At 49.4% G+C, this 17,685-nt stretch overlaps 6 protein-coding genes across 6 annotated transcripts in view; 4 read left to right on the forward strand and 2 right to left on the reverse strand.

The window, feature by feature from the left end:
• Window positions 1-1,891, reverse strand: part of CONPUDRAFT_49659 (kinase-like protein) — a gene marked incomplete at both ends in the record, with an annotated part of 8,918 nt that extends 7,027 nt beyond the window's left edge. The window contains 7 exons of the mRNA XM_007767062.1: window positions 459-760; window positions 811-860; window positions 908-973; window positions 1,025-1,309; window positions 1,365-1,473; window positions 1,526-1,614; window positions 1,678-1,891. Coding sequence (XP_007765252.1) covers window positions 459-760; window positions 811-860; window positions 908-973; window positions 1,025-1,309; window positions 1,365-1,473; window positions 1,526-1,614; window positions 1,678-1,891 — 1,115 coding nt within the window. The remainder of the gene's footprint in view (window positions 1-458; window positions 761-810; window positions 861-907; window positions 974-1,024; window positions 1,310-1,364; window positions 1,474-1,525; window positions 1,615-1,677) is intronic.
• Window positions 1,892-3,048: 1,157 nt separating this feature from the next.
• CONPUDRAFT_150804 (kinase-like protein) lies at window positions 3,049-4,946 on the forward strand (the record flags this gene model as incomplete). The annotated part of the gene is made up of 9 exons (XM_007767462.1): window positions 3,049-3,280; window positions 3,338-3,426; window positions 3,478-3,586; window positions 3,643-3,960; window positions 4,022-4,081; window positions 4,130-4,183; window positions 4,259-4,377; window positions 4,435-4,663; window positions 4,729-4,946. 9 exons carry the CDS (start codon window positions 3,049-3,051, stop codon window positions 4,944-4,946), a joined length of 1,428 nt encoding a protein of 475 aa, XP_007765652.1.
• Window positions 4,947-8,330: 3,384 nt separating this feature from the next.
• CONPUDRAFT_88213 (kinase-like protein) lies at window positions 8,331-10,014 on the forward strand (the record flags this gene model as incomplete). The annotated part of the gene is made up of 10 exons (XM_007767463.1): window positions 8,331-8,457; window positions 8,514-8,602; window positions 8,659-8,770; window positions 8,834-8,997; window positions 9,043-9,139; window positions 9,209-9,274; window positions 9,323-9,372; window positions 9,432-9,566; window positions 9,620-9,829; window positions 9,892-10,014. 10 exons carry the CDS (start codon window positions 8,331-8,333, stop codon window positions 10,012-10,014), a joined length of 1,173 nt encoding a protein of 390 aa, XP_007765653.1.
• Window positions 10,015-10,840: 826 nt separating this feature from the next.
• CONPUDRAFT_150806 (uncharacterized protein) lies at window positions 10,841-11,784 on the reverse strand (the record flags this gene model as incomplete). The annotated part of the gene is made up of 3 exons (XM_007767464.1): window positions 10,841-11,129; window positions 11,187-11,252; window positions 11,309-11,784. The coding sequence occupies 3 exons, from the start codon at window positions 11,782-11,784 to the stop codon at window positions 10,841-10,843; spliced, it is 831 nt and encodes a 276-aa protein (XP_007765654.1).
• Window positions 11,785-12,920: 1,136 nt separating this feature from the next.
• Window positions 12,921-14,263, forward strand: CONPUDRAFT_50173 (Aldo keto reductase; the record flags this gene model as incomplete). Its single annotated transcript, XM_007767096.1, has 4 exons — window positions 12,921-13,229; window positions 13,305-13,529; window positions 13,589-13,739; window positions 13,800-14,263. 4 exons carry the CDS (start codon window positions 12,921-12,923, stop codon window positions 14,261-14,263), a joined length of 1,149 nt encoding a protein of 382 aa, XP_007765286.1.
• A 1,352-nt stretch (window positions 14,264-15,615) lies between these two features.
• On the forward strand, window positions 15,616-16,998 carry CONPUDRAFT_150808 (arylalcohol dehydrogenase; the record flags this gene model as incomplete). Its single annotated transcript, XM_007767465.1, has 5 exons — window positions 15,616-15,921; window positions 15,981-16,205; window positions 16,262-16,412; window positions 16,474-16,847; window positions 16,903-16,998. The coding sequence occupies 5 exons, from the start codon at window positions 15,616-15,618 to the stop codon at window positions 16,996-16,998; spliced, it is 1,152 nt and encodes a 383-aa protein (XP_007765655.1).
• Window positions 16,999-17,685: the final 687 nt, after the last annotated feature.

Consider the following 17,685-nt stretch of genomic DNA (forward strand, 5'->3'; position numbering starts at 1 on the left):
CTACTAGGATTTCTGCTCTTCAAGTTCTCGTTCGGCGGCAAGCAATAGTTTTGGTGGTTATTGGCTGCGGGGTCTCTTCATTACTACACTATTCGTTACGCTATACGCGTTTTTTATCATTGTACTACGCATTCGCATTAATAATATGGTCGCAATGGACTCTTATTCAGTGCTTTTCAGCGAACTAAGTGACGATTATTCACACCTAATTCGCATCTTATTGAAGCTATTTGGATGGAATCAGTACCTGCAAATTTCGGGAGGAAGCTAAATAACAAGATGGCGAAGTTGCTAATGGTCTAATAATTCGCTCTACAAGTAGGTAAAAAGCAAAAGCTAGGTTATAGTGAGGAGGTTCGGCCTTACGCGTAACAGCTGGTCAAACTTATAGGGGTCGCGCTTATTAGCTCGCTTATGCTATTGAGATTCGCTTAGATTCACGTAATCGGGGAAATAACCAAGTAGCCGTTTTCCTGATGAATCCACCTGTCAGCATCGCAAACACAATGACGCCAGCACTCCAAGAATCGACAAGGTGATTATATCGTTCAGTGATCGTCTCTTTGATGGTCTCCGGCGCGAGGTACGCCTCTGTTCCGCATATTATTTGTAGACTGCCACTAACGTGGAGGCTCGAAGCTTCATGAATTTCCTTTGCGAGTCCAAAATCTGCGACTTTGACAATGGGCGGGTCAGCAGATGTAAGAAGGATGTTTTCGGGCTTTAAGTCGCGGTGTACGATGCCCTGACTATGGACAAACTAATACCATTCAACAGATACACCAAATAAACAAGATAAGGCGAACGTACCGATAGAGCATTGGCAATCTGATACGTGATGTAACAAGCGAGCTGGTTTTCTGAGAAGCGTAAGTCACCAGGCAAAAGGGCAGAGTATACTACGAACTCAGGCACCCGCGAGAATCAATCAAATTCTGTAGGTTCCCGCCGTCCACAAGCTCGTACACAAGGCCTATAACAATAATGAGTGGATAGTTCCGATAGGAGGAAGCAAATTACGCACTGATTCTTGAGCTCTCGAAAAACACCTCCTTCAGCTGACAAAGATTTTCGTGCTGAAGTTTCTCGAGGGCAAAGATCTCCCTTGGAACCAAAAGCGGAGAAACAGCGTAGGCACGCCTAAGTGCCTTGCCATTGAGAACCTTGATTGCATACCACTTGTTCGTAGAACGCGAGAGGCCTTGGATAACGGTACCGAAAGTGCCCTGTCCAATTTGGTTCCCGAATTGATAGAATAACTCAACAACGCTCCTGTGTCGCTTGGACGCTCTATGGCGATAGATGTATCCTGTCATAGAGAAAACATAAGTTCGAAGCATGGATAAACACCACAGACAACTTACGGTAATCATGCAGCGGCGAATTGGGCTGAGCTTTGGACTGCCCAAATGCAATCTCGTCTCCATCTCTCAAAATAGCTGTCTTATCCTTTCCGACCTTATGAAGGTTGATCTACTGAAAGGGCTCATTGCAGCTCAACGAATACTGAAGGCTGATTACGCACCCAAGTACCATTCGCCAAAAGGTCCGTCACCGTGACAATAGATTTCTCATCGCTCCGTCCATCCCATTCAAATTTGCAATGAGTGCGGCCTGCGTAGATTTAGCATCATTAAGGCTGGCCTAACAACGCGGCAGAACGAGTGTAACACATACTAATTATGAGGCTAGATAAGACCATATTATTGTCCTCGGAGTTTCGACCGATAAAAAAAATGGGTTGTCGCTCGTAGAAAGCCACGCGGGTCAAAGAAGCGCCGCGGGGCTCGAGAGCGCCCCAGACGCGATCATCAAGCTCATTATCTCTGAGATGTCCGGTTTCCTCCTGAACTTCGGTTGTTTCGGTACTCGCGTTGTTCGTTGTGTCCATCGAGTACGTCTTCGCCAGATCCACGGTGGACGACATGATGTCGGAGGGAGGTTGAGACAAGCTATGCGTTGTTCCAGCTGCGAGATGATGCATAGGGCTTCGTTTATAAGTCAAGCACGGTAAGGGTAGAACCATTCTTATTAATGTCTTGTATTGATCACTAAGGTAACATCAGACTCCGGAGCAAATTTCAGTGGTATATCGTACGTACAATTTGGTCAGGGCAGCTGCAAACTGAAGTTGGCGTTCGGACAGTTAACAACCCTAGCGAGCACCCTGAATTCAAGAAAGAGGGCGTGAAATCGTTTTTTGAAATGGACTGCTTCGGTCTCACCGAGAGGAGATATGGCATGAATGTCGTAAGATCCTATCCTTCTTCGCAGGCCCTGGACCCTGGAAACTCGAGCTTCATGGGTTGGGAGAAGTATGCATGCGGTGCTTGCATGCAGACGCCTAGGTAGTTGGAACGTGTCCACTGCGAGGATAGGAAGGGTAGAGAAACGTGGCAGAGAAAGCGGGCCGGTGCTGAGTTTGCTGTGATGTTCTGTTGTTGGCGTTGATTCGCACGACATGGGCTACAATATTTGGAGAGCTAGATTTGGTAACTCGAGTCCGTGACCGGTAGTCATCGCCTGTGGGCGTTACTGCTCACGGTCACCAGTTCGCCCACATGTCATTAATCTCCCCCTCGCTCTGAACATTCCTCCCAGCGATAACGATCACTGCAGGAACTCATCGGCTTGCATCTATCGGCACTTTCACCCTCTTCTCTCCTAGGTTAGGCAGGTCTCAGCGAAGGGCGGATTAGGATCATGCCGATCGTGGCACTATTACATGGTAACGGCGACTGAGAACGCCTCTTGCGTGTACATGGGGCCTTTCTAATCCTTTGTTTTATCACTGGCAGATGTGACATGGCGTGTCAACGTCAAAAATTCTTTCGCACCATCCCTTTTGCTTTCATTCTCGCTGCCCAGCTGACATTCACGCAATCTCCCAAATCTCGTCCGCGGACTTTGTTCTTCAGCTGAAAACAACGTGGAAGTGAGGCTATTCCCCATCCTATATAGTTTCCTTTGTTGAAGGCCACCCTTTTCGTGTACCAGTGCCAAGATATCCCCCCCTCCGTAACAATCACAATCTATCTCTATCGGCAGATGTCCGCCGCACAAGGATCCCTGGCATGGCAAGCAACAGCGAAGACCTTCTATGAAGGACACCAGGCCACCCAGCACGCCAATAGTGACGATCCTCAGCTCCAGCACAACGAAGTGTGGGGTGTTTTACACCCCTTCAGCGCCTCGGTGGAGCCCATAGAACTCTCCAAAAAAGTCTTTGCCATTGGCCGAAGCGAAGAGAATGACTTCGTTCTTCGTGGCAATAAAATTAGTCAGTGTTGACTCTGGGCTCTTCTCCTGAAGATTGGTATACTGATATTTCCTATAGGCGGCAAACATTGTACTATCCAGTGGAACGGTCAAGACGACAACACCTCATTTGTTATGATAACGGACACCTCCACAAATGGAACTTGGGTAAGCATCAGTTCTCCACTTTACCCGGCCGCTCGTTTTAGTATTACGCAGATCGATGGAGATAGAATCTACAAGGATCAGTTCTTACTGCTAAAGGAAGGGAGCGAAGTTGTTTTCGGGCGACATCCTACTTTACCCGAAGTACCTGAACTTAACTACCGTAAGTCATCCACGAAAGCGTACTTTTAGCTATTAGCTGACATCTTTTCCGAACAGGTTATATCTACCGTCATACGGCCATTCCTGCTCCTCCGGGAAGCCTCCGTACATCATATGACATCGGCTACGAAATCGGCAGGGGAAGCTTCTCTACCGTTTGGTCGGGTATTTCTCGCTCGACGGGAAAGTGGTACGCGATCAAATTCATCGACACCCCCAAGGAGGTGGTCGATGCATGCGCCGAAGACTCAGAATCAAGGGATGAATCGAGGGCCAAGGTAGTGAATTATGTGAGAGAGGTTGGAATCCTCGAGAAGCTTCGCCATAAGAATATCTGTCAGCTCGAGGAAGTGTTTTATTCAGAGTGGAAAATCTGTGAGTCTCCTTTGTGATTTGTCTTTGACATGACATTTACTCGGATTCGGTATAGCATTAGTCCTTGAGTACGTGGACGGGGGAGATCTATGGGATTACATTCATGACCGCGTCTGCGTCGGTGTGTAAATCCCTATCCAGTTCCCCTATGACCCTGATCTGGTTGCAGATGAGGCCACGACGGGCGGCATCATGTTTCAGGCGGTCGACGCCCTTGCGATGTGTATTCATCTTTTACCTCTTGTATTTCACGTCGTTCTCAATGATCACACGTGAGCACAGTATATTCATGCCCAAGGCATTTTTCACCGTGACCTTAAGCCTGATAATATACTTTTAACATCCCATGAACCCCCCGTTGTCAAAATCGCCGACTTTGGCCTCTCAAAAGTTGTAGATAATACGACATTCCTCAAGGTGAGATCTCTTTCTCTTCGGGTAGACCTTAGCTCGCTGACACTTTTTTTGCCGCAGACAATGTGCGGTACAGCCTCTTACATCGCTCCGGAAGTTTTGACACAGGAGAAACAGGAGGGCTATGATCATCTCGTCGACTCTTGGAGTATTGGAGTGACTGTCTACACGATGTTGACGGGAAATTCACCTTTTGTTGAAGACTCGTCAATCGAGGATCTGAAGTCTCGTATCATAGCGCGTACTATTTACTGGGAAAATCTTGAGGAAATGGAGATCAGCAAGGACGGTTTGTCTCGCATCGTGGTTCATCTTCTTTTCAAAGCTTTCTGACGTTTCTATATTTATCGACAGCCGACGATTTTATCCGGAGTTTACTTCAAAAACTACCTATCCATCGCCTTTCGCTCTCCAACGCAAGATATCACAAGTGGCTCGTCAGCTTCGAGCATTCACAACCAGAACATGAAACACCCAGGGATCCAACGGCTCGAAGCGCTCTTTCAGAGACGGCATCAGATCTTCAGCATGAACTGAGCGTAGAGAAACTTTTGGCGGGTTTGGATGGTTAGGACATGCAAGTCGCTTGTTTTTCTCAAAATATCTCTGAGTCCGCGGTATGTATGCTCCAGCGCTTGACGTGGACGCCCAGTGTAATATGACGACCAAATGTGAAAACCAATATGATTTCTTCCTGTAGCTGTTTTGCATGGTTTTTGGGACCAGAAATGAGTGCCACCTCAAGTCTACTTTAAGAGAGTACGCGTATTTTCGTCTAGCTGGAAGACCGCAATTGCACACTTAGCGTTTTCAAGGGATTTGCGCGCGCAATGGGCCAGTGGTATGCAATCAAATCATATATACAAAAACGTAGCAACGTAAGAACGCCTGCTTATCCCGTCATGTGCTCAGCGCACAACGTGACGCAGTCTACGCAGATGAATATTGTAATGGATGAGTTTAAGAAAGGTCGGTCACTCATCCTCCCCCTTTCTGCGCTCAGCTTCTCAGACGCTTCCTCCTTTAGGCGCCGATATAGTCGATAAGGTTATAGTGGGATCGGCTATGTGAGCTAACCTATACAGGAAGCACTTCTTACACAAGTACCACTATTACCTTCAAGCTAATGCGTCAACAGACTTAGTGCCGAAACATTGCTGGCAAACCTCCAGCCTCATGTACAACCTCGCGATCGAGCGGCATATTCGCAGCGCAAATTTATGAGTCTTGTACAGACCTGGACGGCAAAGTCCAAGATAGCAACATCTTTACCCAAGATGTCCAACCGCTGGAATATCCCAGCATTCCCTGACGACCGTGTAGATACAACCTAAAGTATACCGGCGGAAGCATATTCGCAGGCTGGGAGAGCAGCTTGCCACGGAGGGGTTCTCTAGACGTAGCAGTCGGATCATGTTTCGAAATCCTCAAGGAAATGCTGTCGCAGGGACGATCCAAGCGATTTACCCCCATACTCGAACCCTGAAGGGTGGTCGAACGATTACTCAGACTTTCTTCACGGCTCAGCAGTATTAGTGCCGGACAGCATGGTCGCTGCCGATTACTATGGAACGTTACCTGGTCTGGGGTGTCATTTTATATCATCAGCTCGACACGAATGCCTGCGGCTGCTGACAAGCTCCGATGTCCTCTGCCACTTTGTGTATACATCATGCAAGTTTCGTGATGCCATTGGACAAGGTATGTACCGGATACACACGAGATGTTAGCTGGCTCTGATCACTATAATTGCACAGGATTGGGAAGGGTTCTCTTCGTTTATGACATCGAGCTTGTACTACACTTGCTCTTCGTTCTACGAAACGGTAGTAAGCTAGTGACGCAATCCGCCAAACGCCCAGACATACATGGAGTCAATCGTTACCGATAGCTCACTACAGCTTGGTTGCAGAGAGATTTTCGTTGGTCAGGTACCCTATCATGCGCTAAGATTTGCGACGCTATATATGTCATTGAACAACCTTATCACTAAAGCATCAGATAAAGCATCAGATATAGTAAATATCCAAGCCTGAGGTAACCTTCGGCAAGGTATCATGGCTCTCCGGTTTGGCGTACCGAGAATTGGTTTACAGGAGCGTGCGCGACGGGCCCCTGAGTACAGTGACGTGCTCGGGTGCTGCTTGGGCTGCGAATGGGGGCCAAAGTCAACCGAGCACAAGTTTGATGTGCGTGACGGCCACGTCGCTAACCCGCGGTTTGATTTCGCAACGAAGGTACATCGACTTGACGCCGCCCTCGCACTCGCACTCGAGCGCGAGTTTGACTTGGTCTTTGATGGCGATGTGTATGCTATCGTCAAAGTTCACCGTTAGCGTGTGATTTAAAGAGGGTGAAGGGGTATAACGAACCTATCCTATTTATCAGGCAGCAAACTCCCGCAGATTTTGGCAGGTACATGTATAGGAGGCTCGACAGTCTGGAGTCTCGGGGGTCCTGGCATGTCACCTGTAACAAGGGCTTCTCCACTGTGCGTCGACGAATTTTGTATGACGGGCCTTTTTGCTTGCGCCGAGAATGTCGCTGAAGAGGTAAAAAAAAAAGCGAAGGCAACCCTTCTGGCGATCGTGGAACATCGCCGGCGATGGAAAGTCCTGCGCACTGATATTAGAGGATCAACGAGAGCCCAAAAGGACTCAGAAGTCTCCGCAGCTACCCGTGAACTTGCATCAAACCGATGCAAGGCAAAGTGCAAAGGCCATCTCTTGGCCTAATATCATACTAGTTGCACAAAGCCATGAGATAATAATGGAAGGACAAACTGAATAGGACATACCTCTAAATACCATGCATAGGTATTTCCAGATCGTGTCTGACTTGGTAACAGGTGCGCGAGTGTCCTCGTGACGGTCGAGTTGATGTCATGCAAAGTCGCGTTGCGCAACATTTCCCGTATTGACAACGCCAACCGGTCTGTACAATGGGTAGAGCAGCGTAAGCCATAGCATGCATATGGGCTTGCTACGCCATGGAATCAAAGACTGCGGGCCTAGCGCCGCTGCTAGGCGGCTAATGTGGGAGCAGGCGGGCGCCTTTGAGATCTGTGGATGTGCCCAGTGCTGAAAAGGCGCGCGATCGAAAACAAGCAGCACATACCACATGGTGGGTTGATCATGATGGTGGTGGCAGAGCGCCGGCGCCGCTCCGTGGCATTTCCCTTGAACAGATCGTCATCAAGAAGCCACTTTGACTCGGAAGCCACTGACCTTTTCTCATGTCCGAGAGCAAAGGCGATTAGTCGCCGGCGGTGACGATAGAATTCGGACGTTTCGCACAAAGGGGCATACCTTTTGATGAGTTGCTCGCTAGCTAGCACACGAGCGTTTGTGGTATCGACGACTTGGCAATGCTTGAAGCGCCGAAGATTTGAAAGAGATCGGAAATCGGAAGTCCGCAGCCAACCAATGTGACTTGTTCCTCGCACTCGACTCACACATCCGCGTCACCCTGCAGAGGCCACTACCCTCTTTGCGACGTGTGTGTCAAGTGGCGAACATGTGGGTGTAGCGTTTCCTTTGCTTTGTCCTCTTCAAAGCTTGACTTGCTTTATTCTCTTTCACGCTTAGGCTTGTTCATGTGCGTCGTTTCCCGAGTTTCCACCGGGCAAAAGGCACAGATTGGCTCTCGTTCTAATGCTAGGGCCTCACCAAGCCTTCAGCTTCAGGGTACAACCATATGCATTGTCCTCCAAGATATATATACCCAGTAAAGCCACGCCAGATTTGTGAAACAAAATCCTGCCCACCGCTTATCGCAACCTGGTACTGTTGTCCTTCGTGTTTTACCATCTTCGTCTGTCGCTATCCACCATCAACATCATGCAGATTGCCGATGAACCTCTCAGCCAGCCTCTTGCAGTCGCTTCCAACAGCGCCGAGAATAGGAACCCCGAGGGTCACGAGGCAATCAAGCAATCTGCTCGAGCCTCCGATAGCATGTGGGGTATGCTCAAGCCATGCTGCTCCGCACTCAAGACCATCAAGTTCTACGAGGCTCAACCCGTTGTACATATTGGCCGCAACCCCATTACCAACAGCGTCGTTTTTCTGGCCACCAAAATTAGTGAGTGTTGTGTTCTTAACCATGCCTTTCCCTTCTGACAACACTCTGTCGTTTAGGCAACGAGCACTGCAAGTTTAAGTGGAATGGTAAACGTGATGCCACATCGCACGTAGAAGTGACGGACACCTCGGCCAACGGTACTTGGGCGCGTATCTACGTCAAAGGACTTTCTTCTTATGCTGATGTAATTATGGTTCGCAGATCAACGGAAAAAAGATTGGAAAAGGGGGAATCGGCATCCTCAAAGAAGGGAATGAGATTGCATTTGGAGAGAATCCTATTCGACGTACTTCTCCACCACAGGAAGACTATCGTTTGTTGCCTTCGTTGTTTTATCCTTCATCTCTCCCTGACCTGAAACGTCTATTACCTCTAGGTTATATATTTCGTCATATGGCATCTGAACCCGCCAAAGGTAGCCTGCATGCATCCTATAGCATTGGTCACGAACTTGGCAGAGGTACATTTGCGACTGTCATGAAATGCCTGTCACGGACGACCAGTGAATGGTTTGCCGTTAAGATCATTCATAGCCAAGCGGTCAGACGCATGCATGACGCATCAGGTACTAGTGATGCTGAACAGCACAAGATGGCCACGCTATTTGCAAGAGAGATCAGTATCCTCGAGACGCTTCAGCACAGGAATATTTGTCAGCTGAAACAGGTATTCTTTGCAGAAGGTGATATCAGTACGCATTTATTTTTTCGTACTTGACCTTGATCCTGCATTAAGACTGTTCCAATAATAGGCTTGGTGCTGGAACTCGTCGAGGGTGGCGATTTATTGGATTATATCGATTCTCGCGGAAGCCTCCGTATGTTGGTCAACCCTTCGCACCTTCAGTTGGCTGATCTGCATGTAGACGAGCCTATGGCTCAGCATTTTACTTTCCAGCTTGCTGAAGCTCTTTCTGTATGTGCGATTGCTGTATGTTTCTCCCTCTTGATCCTGCTGACTCCGCTTATTTTCAGTATATTCACGAGAAGGGTATCGTACATCGAGACCTCAAGCTAGAAAACATTCTTCTCACCACCGACAATCCCCCTGTCATCAAAATTGCTGACTTTGGTCTCGCTAATGTTATTAATAGGTTGACGCTCCTGAAGGTTTGTAAACTGTGTCTCGGCCATTATCTGTATTCTAACAACAATTTTGACAGACGATGTGCGGCACGCCTTCGTATATTGCTCCAGAGGTCGTGTCTCGTGAAAAGAACAGGGGCTACGATCACCTCGTTGATTCTTGGAGCGTTGGAGTCATTATCTTCATGATGTTGACTGCTCAGTCACCTTTTGTTGAGGATGAGATGATCACGGATGTCAGAACCCGTATTCTGAAACGTAGCATAGACTGGGATGTTCTTGAGAGCGTGAAACCCAGCGAAGAAGGTGTGTCCCAAGCCCCCCACCTCTGTTCGTACCTGTTTTGAAGGGTCATACAATAGCAAATCACCTGGTACAAAACCTGCTTCAGTACTTTCCCGCTGACCGTATGCCCCTCTCCGATGTCCAGAAGCACCCCTGGATTATCGAGCGTGGCTACATGCCGTACTAGTGTGCTGCGACCTTGGGCACATCAGTCGAGCCCACGATGCCCGGCCTCACGGGCAACCTGGACTTTCTTTCTCATTCTGTGGAGATGGTAGTGCGGGCAGTTTTAACACCAGGAGGAGGGTCGCGGAGCAGGGAGCGCCTGTAAGGACGGTACCTCGTCGTAAGCTACGGCTATACCCATAGTTTGCTCGTGACATAATGCTACTTTCTTGCATAGGAACTTGCTATTTTCTTGGATGAGCCAGCGTTCGCCGGCACATCCTGAAATATGGGATTGATATTGTTTGGGGTGATTACGGTGCCATAACCAATACCGCGTCGGGCGAGGACGCCCCCATCCGCAAACACTTGTCCATAGATCGCCAACAGTGCATTCCCTTCTGTTTTAGCACTTCCTCTTCTCTCGGCTTCCCCTTCCTTCTGGTTCAACCATCAACTTTGATTAATCTGTTTATTCCTATCTCGACGTATATTCCGCAGCTTAAACTTCATTCAACCGTTCCAAGACGAAGTAGTCTGTTCCCTCACCCACCGACACATCTCCCCTCCCCATTTGCGGACTCACGCACTGGAAGGCCGTTGTCGTATGCAATATTGACGCAATGCACATCCCACTGAAAGAATAAAACCATCTGTCAGTATCATCCATCGCGAAGAAAAAAGAAAAAGAAACAGAACATTGAAAGTAAGCATCGCACCTCAGCCGGCGTGTACACAATCGCATTCCTCATCTTTAGTAGCCTCAGATCCGCACTCGTCTCCCCAGTCAAATCAATGAGCTTCCCGCGCAAACTCTGCGCGAATCGTCTTGCACGAGCGCTTGGACCTTATTCAACGTCTCGATAGTGCTCGGCCCGTTGCCCGTTGCCGTCATAGACTGTCTCGAGCCTCTTGTTGTGCAGCACGATCGGCGGGAGCAGCGGCGGGTCCGGCAGCGGCATCGGGGGCGAGAACTTCTCGGGCAAAGTGAGGTGTACTGGCAGGCGCATCGCTGCGTGCAGCCACCGGCTTGAGACGACGGCGGTATGGTAGTTAGGCGGGGCGGGGTCGAACATGGCCCACGGGCTGCGGGACGTACACCAGGTCCGTGACGAGCGCGAAGCCTCCGAGCGTGAGCTGGAACAGTTTCAGCCCGACTACAATAGCCATGCTAACCAAGAACATTTTACCTACGTGATGAATCCTTCCGCCCACACCAACACGCTATACATGTGCAGGGTTGGGGTCGGGATGAGCCTCCTGTATGCGGGTCTTTGTTATGAAAGTGAAAAGAGAGAAGAACTCACGATACGCACGATGTGGTCATACTCAGCCAGCAAATCTGATCAGCCTTGGCGCTGTTAGCTATGGGTGTTGGACAATGCTGGATGACGTCCGAAGATATCGGACGATGTCGGGCGATGTTGGACGATGTTGGACGACGATGTTGGACGATGTTGGACGATGTTGGACGACGATGTTGGACGATGTTGGACGATGTTGGACGACGATGTTGGACGATGTTGGACGATGTTGGACGATGTTGGACGATGTTGGACGATAACGTTGGACGATGTTGGACGATGTTGGACGATGTTGGAGATGTCGGATGACGACGATAGGGTGCGTTGGACGATGTTGATGTTGGAAGACGACGATGCGTTGATGTGATCGGGAAGTCGGGGCTGGGGCGGGACACATGCTCCCGAGGGCTCGGTGCCAAAGTCTGGTATTCGTTTGAAAGCGGTGGGCGGGCCGAATTGCCGGAACTCTGAATCGGTCTAGACTCCATAGGCCACGCGAGGCCCAGGAGTTAGACTTTAAGATAACCGCCGATCGAGAATACTTTGAATGCGAGAGCGTGACAGTGGCATGTGTGACATCATTCTTCATGATAATGACAAGACAGCTATGTTGATTGTTATGATGAAGATATCTTAAACCCGCTAAGAGAGTGCTTTCAAATAGTTTTCAAGTAACACGCTGTCAGATACGGACAAATTATTGAAAAGTACCGGGACGACAGCCTTCAATAATTTTAAAGATAATTACTGCAGGGTTATCAAAGACCAAATTGACGGTTTGGGTTAGGATAAGTGCCATCCCTTTATTGAGAAGGTTATCGGATAATTATTCAAAGCGGCATCTTTAATAGTGTCAAGATAGCACCGCCGGGGTTATCAACAACATTATCCAAAAGCGGCTTCAGAGTAACGTTCACGATAGCATTTCAAATAGCCAAGGCATTGTTACTTGAAAGTCTGTCAGACCTGTCTCTGATACGGTTTCTGATAATGAAAAACTAATTATTTTAACCCGGGAAGTCCCGTTCACTCTATTTATTACGATATATTTCAAATAAAATGGTCACTTTTACTAAGAAATGTTTCCAGTGTCTCCGTCACTTTTCTGCCGAAAGCACACGCAAGACACTGGCAAGACGTTTGACTTTGCGTTTGACAATTGTCAATGACACAAACGAAAACATTACCATCTGGAGAGGACGTCATCTACGAAGTCATCAAGTGCTTCCGCCCAACCACAATCAAGGATCCAAAGTTAACGTCATAGCTGCTTATGTCTCTAGCGCCTTTCTCCCTCAACGGAAGCTGACTATTTGTCTTCTCGTCATGCCTCTAGTCTTCAATGCATAAGACCCAACTCTGTCTATGCCTTCCAGGACGCGTCACTCGTATAGCATTCTGCTCACCTCACTCCCGACTCTCGGTGATTCCCCAGCTTACTCAGCCCAACAGCCTGTGAAGACATGCGAAGAAGCCAATCATGACAGGGGGTACACACGATTAGATATTCACTTCAGGGGGTACCTATGTGACGTATAAATACGACCTCTTTGTTCCCTTCGTTCTGCACCCATCCTCATCTTCAACACCTCACACACTCAATACAACCTCAGCCTCAAAAGCAATGTCCGCATTCGCACCTGTCCCCAAGCCCGAGAACCGTCTCGCGCGCTACCGCGCCCTCTCTCCCAAGGCCGCCGTGCACGTCTCGCCGCTCCAGCTCGGCGCCATGAGCATCGGTGACAAGTGGGAGCAGTTCGGCATGGGAAGCATGAACAAAGAGTCCTCGTTCAAACTTCTCGACGCGTTCTTTGACGCTGGCGGCAACTTCATCGACACCGCGAACAACTATCAAGACCAGTCCAGCGAGGAGTTTATTGGCGAGTGGGCGGAGAAGCGCGGGATTAGGAATGAGCTGGTCATCGCGACCAAGGTGCGTGTCGGTTTACTATACTCCTGGTGGTCTTGAGCTTTCCGGCTGATGTAAATACGATTATAACCTGTATAGTACACGACCAACTACGTGAGCCGCGACGGGAAGACAACGCAGCGGGTGCTCTTTTCGGGCAACAACTACAAGTCGATGGCTATGTCTGTCGAGGACAGTCTCCGCAAGCTGCGCACGTCGTACATCGACATTCTCTACGTGCACTGGTGGGACTACGACACCTCGATTGAGGAGGTCATGATCGGCCTCAACAACCTCATCAAACAGGGCAAGGTTCTCTATCTTGTAAGTCTAGGGCTTCTACACCGTTCCCATATATGTTTCACTTACACATGTATATGAAGGGTGTATCGGACACGCCTGCGTGGATTGTCTCCAAGGCGAACCAGTACGCCCGTGACCACGGCTTGTCCGAGTTCATCATCTACCAAGGTGCCTGGAACGTGATGTCTCGCGATTTCGAACGCGAGATCATCCCCATGGCGCGTCAAGAGCGTGCGTCTCCCCTCTTCTCCTGCTAACACCCCGTTCCCCTCACTGACTTCCCTCCCTTAGGCATGGCGCTTGCCCCATGGAATGTCATCGCGGCCGGCCGCCTGCGATCCGACGAAGAAGAAGAGAAGCGCCGTCAGACCGGCGAAAAGGGTCGCGAGATCTTCGGTGGAAGCTGGGAGCGTTCCGAAGATGAGCGCAAGGTCGCCAACGCGCTGCAGCGCATCGGCAAAGAAGTCGGCACACCGCACGTCACGGCGGTCGCGATTGCATATGTGATGCAGAAGACAACGCACGTGTTCCCCATTATTGGTGGACGCAAGATTGAGCACCTTCAGGCCAATATCGATGCGCTCAAGATCACGCTCACGCCTGAGCATATCCAAGAACTCGAGAACATCGTGCCGTTCAGCCTGGGCTTCCCGTACGACTTATTCGTGAGTGGTGTTCTTATTTGTCCCACTGCAATTTTGCTGACAATTGTGAACGCTGACAGGGATCGGACAGCAACGAGTATGGCTGGATGATGAAGACGGCTGCGTGGTTAGAGAAGCAGCCGCATGCGAAGCCCATCACCCCCGACAGCGACTAGAGGAGCCGAATTCGAGCTCGTCGATCTTGTATATCATCAGTACTTCGTGTGTAATTCGAGAATTATATATTCAATATGACGCTACTCAGCCACTGTTTGTTACCATCACGGATATGGGCCGAGGACTGAGACTACTGAGCTCATCATCATAAGCTTACGCGCATATGTTTCGCTCAGCACGAGGTAGGTATCTGCGTCTCTACATGGCGATTAGACCTTCGATAATATGATCAAAAAGCTGCCGTATAGATTGTCATAGCTGTTAGTATGGAAGCTGGTGAAGGCTACAACATGTACTCTTACGAGTTCAAAGGGCACAACCGAAGTGGGAAAGCCGAGTGCCAATCGATTGCTAAAAAGTATCTACGAAAATGCAAGTATTTAAGTTCTCGAAAGCCTAACCTCGAGGTAAACGTGCGGTAAACATGTGTGGGTATAGGCGTAGCCGCGCTGAAAACTTACATGGTTAGTCGTAGCGAGTTAGATTGGAATGAAGTCAGCCGAAGGTGAAACTTCATGTCAACGAGGCAGTCTCAGCGAAGATCTTGTGTGTGGCAGTGTACCATATCGCGGCATCTTCCGCGTCAAATCTTCCGCTTTGACGCGAACCACTGGCGTTTTGTTCCCAAGGCCTCATCCCGCTTTGAGCGCTGAGCCCTCCACATAGAACATCCCCAACGGGAGGCAAGAATTTTAACCAATTAAAGGGTGTGTAGCTCTTAGCTAACACACAATTCAACGTTCTAATATTGCTTCAATATAGAGAGGATTGCCTGGTCAGTGCGTGCGAACTCGCAAAAAAGCTGATTCGAATTAAGCTGACACAACTCACAGGCACCAAAACGTCATTCTCTCTTACTTTCAACCATAATGAATGTGAATGTGTATGACTGAACATCCTTGCGCTGATCTCGTTCCATCTCATCGCGATTCCCCGAGTGCGTTTCACCCTGTTCCGAGAACCACGCAGCGCAGCCATCTCCTTGTAGATCCATTGGGATTGGCTGAGCACCGACGATCATGGTTCGTTTTCTCATCGTTGCTTATGAAGATCTTCACCAGACACTTTGCCGAGCGCTTAACTCGGTACACGCAAGCCTCGGGGCGGGGCAGGGATGAGCAAGCGACATACACTCCTTGCTGAAGGCTTCTCGGGGTGTAAGCAGCTTTCTAGTCATCTATGCAGAGCCACCGAATGCTGGTTGAAAACGAAGCCAGCTATAAAAGCCCTTCTTCGGCGGACACAAACCGTCGTCTACTCACTCTCCATCCCCTACAACACAAGTCATGTCATTTTCTCCTGTCTTGAGACCTGCCAGTCGCCTGGCCCGCTACCGAGCGCTCGCGCCCAAAGCTTCTGTCCATGTGTCTCCAATTCAGCTGGGCGCGATGAGTATCGGCGACAAGTGGGAGCAGTTCGGCATGGGCAGCATGAACAAGGAGTCATCGTTTAAACTTCTTGATGCGTACTATGACGCTGGCGGCAACTTTATCGATACGGCGAACAACTACCAAGACCAGTCCAGCGAGCAGTTCATCGGTGAATGGGTGGAGAAGCGCGGAAACCGTGACCAGCTCGTTATTGCTACCAAGGTTAGTGCACGCTGTTCATCTCTCGACGTTCCGTACTGATATCTCATACTCGGTTATAGTACACCCTCAATCCAATGATAAGACATGACAATGTGAGGCAGAAGGTCGCGTTTGGGGGGAACAGCCTCAAGTCGTTGCACAACAGCGTCAACAACAGTCTGAAGAACCTTCGGACGGACTACTTGGACATTCTCTACGTCCACTACTGGGACCACGAAACATCGATTGAAGAGGTAATGGATGGTCTTCACGCGCTGGTTCTGCAAGGAAAGGTGCTGTACCTGGTACGTTCCCAATAAAGCATCACGACTTCAGTCCTTCGGGCTCATGAACGCGTCAGGGAATATCCGACACGCCTGCCTGGATCGTTTCGCAGGCTAATCAGTACGCCAGAGACCACGGAAAGAGCCAATTTGTTATCTATCAAGGAGCTTGGAGCGTCCTTGACCGCTCGTTTGAGCGAGAGATCATCCCCATGGCCCGTGCTCAAGGTGAATAGTTATCAGTTCTCTGACAGTGGTGCTGGTTACTGAGATCGCACCCCCTTCTCAGGCATGGCCTTAGCTCCGTACAGAGTTCTTGCCACAGGTCGTCTGCGTTCAAACGAAGAAGAAGAACAGCGTCGCAAGACCGGAGAGCACGGTCGCACTGCCTTTGGCCTCAAGTGGGAGCGCAGCTCGACCGAAAAGCTCATGGTCGCTGCGCTCGAGGAGGTCGCGAAGGACGTTGGTGCGGAGCACCATACATCCGTTGCGATCGCATACGTGATGCAAAAGGCGCCATATGTCTTCCCTATCCTCGGAGGACGCAAGGTCGAGCATCTTGAGGCGAACCTTGAGGCTCTTAGCATCAAGCTCAAGCCCGAGCACTTCAAGAAGCTTGAGAGTGCTGTGCCATTTGATCTTGGATTCCCGTATGCGACCTTTGTGAGTGGTTACGTGAGCTCTTCAGCAACTGCACAATACTGAACTCGTTGCGTAGGGTAACTATGACGAGCGGAGCTTGGCTATTGCACGGCTTTCGGCGTATATCGAATATCATCCTCGGGCGCAGCCCATGGGCCCGGAGGAAGACTGAGGCATCCAAAGGACGTATGAGCGCGCAATCTGAAGTATTCGAGGTGGCATGTAACATGATTTACCTTGTTTAGTACAGTATAGCAGCCTTTGGCTTGCCAGTGTCTGTAGCACACGTTGTGAATTGCGATTAACAAAAGACGAATTTGCAGCGTTACGCTATGCAGCCTGTGTGGTTGATATGTGCAAGGTAAGTGTGCGCATTTCTTGAATCCTATTGATCGGTCAGTCCGCAAGATGATCCGTATCTATCACATACATAAAACGACTAGTGGAGATGTAGAGAATATCGTCCTCTAGCTCAGTTTATTATCTTAGCATCTAAACCTCTATTATCACTCGCATGACGTGAGAGTTTAATATCGTAATTATCTGATCAAGTCTTTGATTCAGGGCGCAATGTCTGTCCAATTTCGTGTGCTTGTGCACTTGTCGAATGTCAAAGTTTGCTCGAGAAGGCCGGCGCTAAAATTGAGCGCTCCTCTCTGCGCTAGCTCAATGATTAAGATCGGTGTGTCTAAGCCCACCCAGTAACAAGGTAGCGGCGTTCTTCTGCTTTTATCCATCCTCACTGGGGTGGCCGATGGCGATAATAGAAATGCACAAATGACGGTGATAGAAAGCCAAAACCAAAAAGAGCCGGGCTCGCTCTGGAATGGGCTAATCGACGAGCTTGAAATGGTCAGCT

The sequence above is a fragment of the Coniophora puteana genome (genome assembly GCF_000271625.1).
Source record: "Coniophora puteana RWD-64-598 SS2 unplaced genomic scaffold CONPUscaffold_3, whole genome shotgun sequence".
Taxonomy (NCBI): domain Eukaryota; kingdom Fungi; phylum Basidiomycota; class Agaricomycetes; order Boletales; family Coniophoraceae; genus Coniophora; species Coniophora puteana.